Source organism: Sprattus sprattus, assembly GCF_963457725.1.
Source record: "Sprattus sprattus genome assembly, chromosome: 1".
Taxonomy (NCBI): domain Eukaryota; kingdom Metazoa; phylum Chordata; class Actinopteri; order Clupeiformes; family Clupeidae; genus Sprattus; species Sprattus sprattus.
In genome coordinates, this window is record NC_137920.1 from 76,605,211 (window position 1) to 76,607,710 (window position 2,500).

The 2,500-nt window shown below is 49.8% G+C and overlaps 1 protein-coding gene across 1 annotated transcript in view; it reads right to left on the minus strand.

Moving 5' to 3' along the window:
* ksr1a (kinase suppressor of ras 1a) overlaps positions 1–742 on the minus strand; it is a gene marked incomplete at both ends in the record, with an annotated part of 46,450 nt that extends 45,708 nt beyond the window's left edge. The window contains one exon of the mRNA XM_080853909.1: positions 521–742. Within this exon, the coding sequence (XP_080710035.1) occupies positions 521–742 (222 nt within the window). The remainder of the gene's footprint in view (positions 1–520) is intronic.
* Positions 743–2,500: the final 1,758 nt, after the last annotated feature.

Consider the following 2,500-nt stretch of genomic DNA (forward strand, 5'->3'; position numbering starts at 1 on the left):
AGTGGACTATTTATTCGTCTTTTGCTACGAGACTTTGGTATGTTGATGAAGAGGCTTCGAACTGAAAATAGTATAAAACTGGGACAATTAACGTGCAGATTGCAGCATAGCAGTCCACGGGATGGACAAAGATTAAAAATACGCAGTCTAATGCTGCAAGATATCCGGGGGTTACTGCCAAATATTTCACCTAGAGAAAGAGGTCAAAATAACAACCTCATCAAACGCTAGTAAGAATTTCTATTTATAGCCTTTGAGCATCAATAGGATGAGTGGCCAGAGTGAGATCTATAAAAAAACATATTTACATATAGCATTGTCCGTACATTGTAGGCCAACACACCGTGGAGCACAACACACACAACTGTATACTGCAAAAATAGGAAGAGACGGATGAGGCGATACTCTTAATGCAACCAGGGAGAGAGAGAGATAGCCTGCAGCCCATCACTGTGGCGGACGCCTGCATGACACTGCAATTTGGCCTGCTATTTTTAAGCGTTCTCTGCATTATAATTACCTCTAAAGTGCGTATTTCTTGCTGGGTGAGATCGTTGGACGCCGCGCATTTGGTCCGAAGCCCTTGTAAACTGGAGATGGAGATTTCGATCATGTTCTGGATGAGTTCGCATTGGTGTAGCGCGGCCATCGCTGCGCCACCGCCACCGCCACCGCCACTATCCCTCTCCGACTGTTCATCACTTTCGACCATCTTTCCACCTTTATCAGACACACTATCCATTCCTCGGCATTAGGCACGTCTTGTGTGGGTAGATATAAACTGCAAAATAACAGAATGCACATGCACTAAAATGCTGTAGCCAAATAGGACAGAATGCAGCTTTATCCAAACGACGATAATCAAAATGACAATTGGATCATGCAGAGGAAGCAAATCAAAGATAGTCTGGGACAAAGCAACCCAACTCCAACGGTGCTGATTTAACAGCGCTGTTGGGTCGTGTGGACTGCTCACTCTGCTGAGAGACTCCTATCTTCTCTTTCCTGGCAGCTCTCACATAGGGTTTTAGCGTCTGTCAGCTGTTAGAAACATCACAGAATGTTGCATGTCGGGAAATGTAGTCTTAGCGCGATGTATTGTAGCGTCTGGGTCTCTCTCGCGGTGACGACACTGGCGTAGCTCTTTTTGTCCGCAAGCCTTTTATTAAGAAGCAGCCACATGCAGGAAAAAAACGTAGGGCCACTCATACATCATCATGGTAGGACGGGCAAGGACATTATTCACACTGTCAATTAAACTAGCAGTGGACAACTGTCGTTAATCTAATAGAGGAATAAAGCAGCACAACACAGATGACATGGTAAAAAGCACATACACTTCCACTAGACAAAAAAAGATACACAACCTCTCCACTGACAGCTAAAACAACACACAGCACACAATGTATGCTGGGATCCCCCCCCCCCCCCCCCCCCCCCCCCCCTCCCCCCAGCACTCCACACAGCCCCCCACCAACAAAAAAGTGGTTGGCTGTCTGTGAGGTGACTCTGGGGTGCTGTCATCTGTGTTGTGCTGCTTTATTCCTCTATTAGATTAACGACAGTTGTCCACTGCTAGTTTAATTGACAGTGTGAATAATGTCCTTGCCCGTCCTACCATGATGATGTATGAGTGGCCCTACGTTTTTTCCTGCATGTGGCTGCTTCTTAATAAAAGGCTTGCGGACAAAAAGAGCTACACCAGTGTCGTCACCGCGAGAGAGACCCAGACGCTACAATACATTGCGCTAAGACTACATTTCCCGACATGCAACATTCTGGGGGGGGGGGGGGGTAGGGGGGGTAAGGAGGGAGGCCATTCCGACTGGTGAGGCTGGAGCATAGGAGCAGCAGGCTTGGGGTCAGAGGTCGGAGAGGTGAAGGCAGTACAGAAGACGGCAATAGTGTGGAGGTCAGTGGCAGGGCTGTAGTCTACGTGATACGCAGGTATACGCCGTATTACCACCTAAAACGTTCGTGGGTTTGTGTATATCCACTAAAACCTATGTCTCCACTAAAACCTAGGCCAGGGGGGAGCTGTGGCACCGACCCATCACAGACAGTATACCCATTACCCACCACAGAAAACTAGACTACAGCACTGGGTCAGTGACAGGCCTCTCTGCCAGCAGCCTGCAGTGCAATATAGCTTCAGCACACATCCACCGTTGCCTCCCACACCGGGGCAGCAGGTCCAGGACCAACACCGCTGGCTAGAGGTCGGTTAGAACCTGCGAGGGCCACCTGGACCCCCGTTCCCCTCAGCTAAACACACATTGAATTCGGGCCGCCAGCTGTACCTGAAGGAGGTACGTCTCGGGTGCCCTCTTCATCTTCATCTTCATCTTCTTCGCTCCTCGCCATGGCTGAGGTACGTCTGGACGAGCCGACTGGTCCTGAGGTTCCCGACACAACTGGGTCCGCCGGCAGCTCGGGATGGAATCAGCCTGGCGAGCCTGGGGTCGGAATACGGCCATGTGTAGTCCCATCGTGCCCCCTC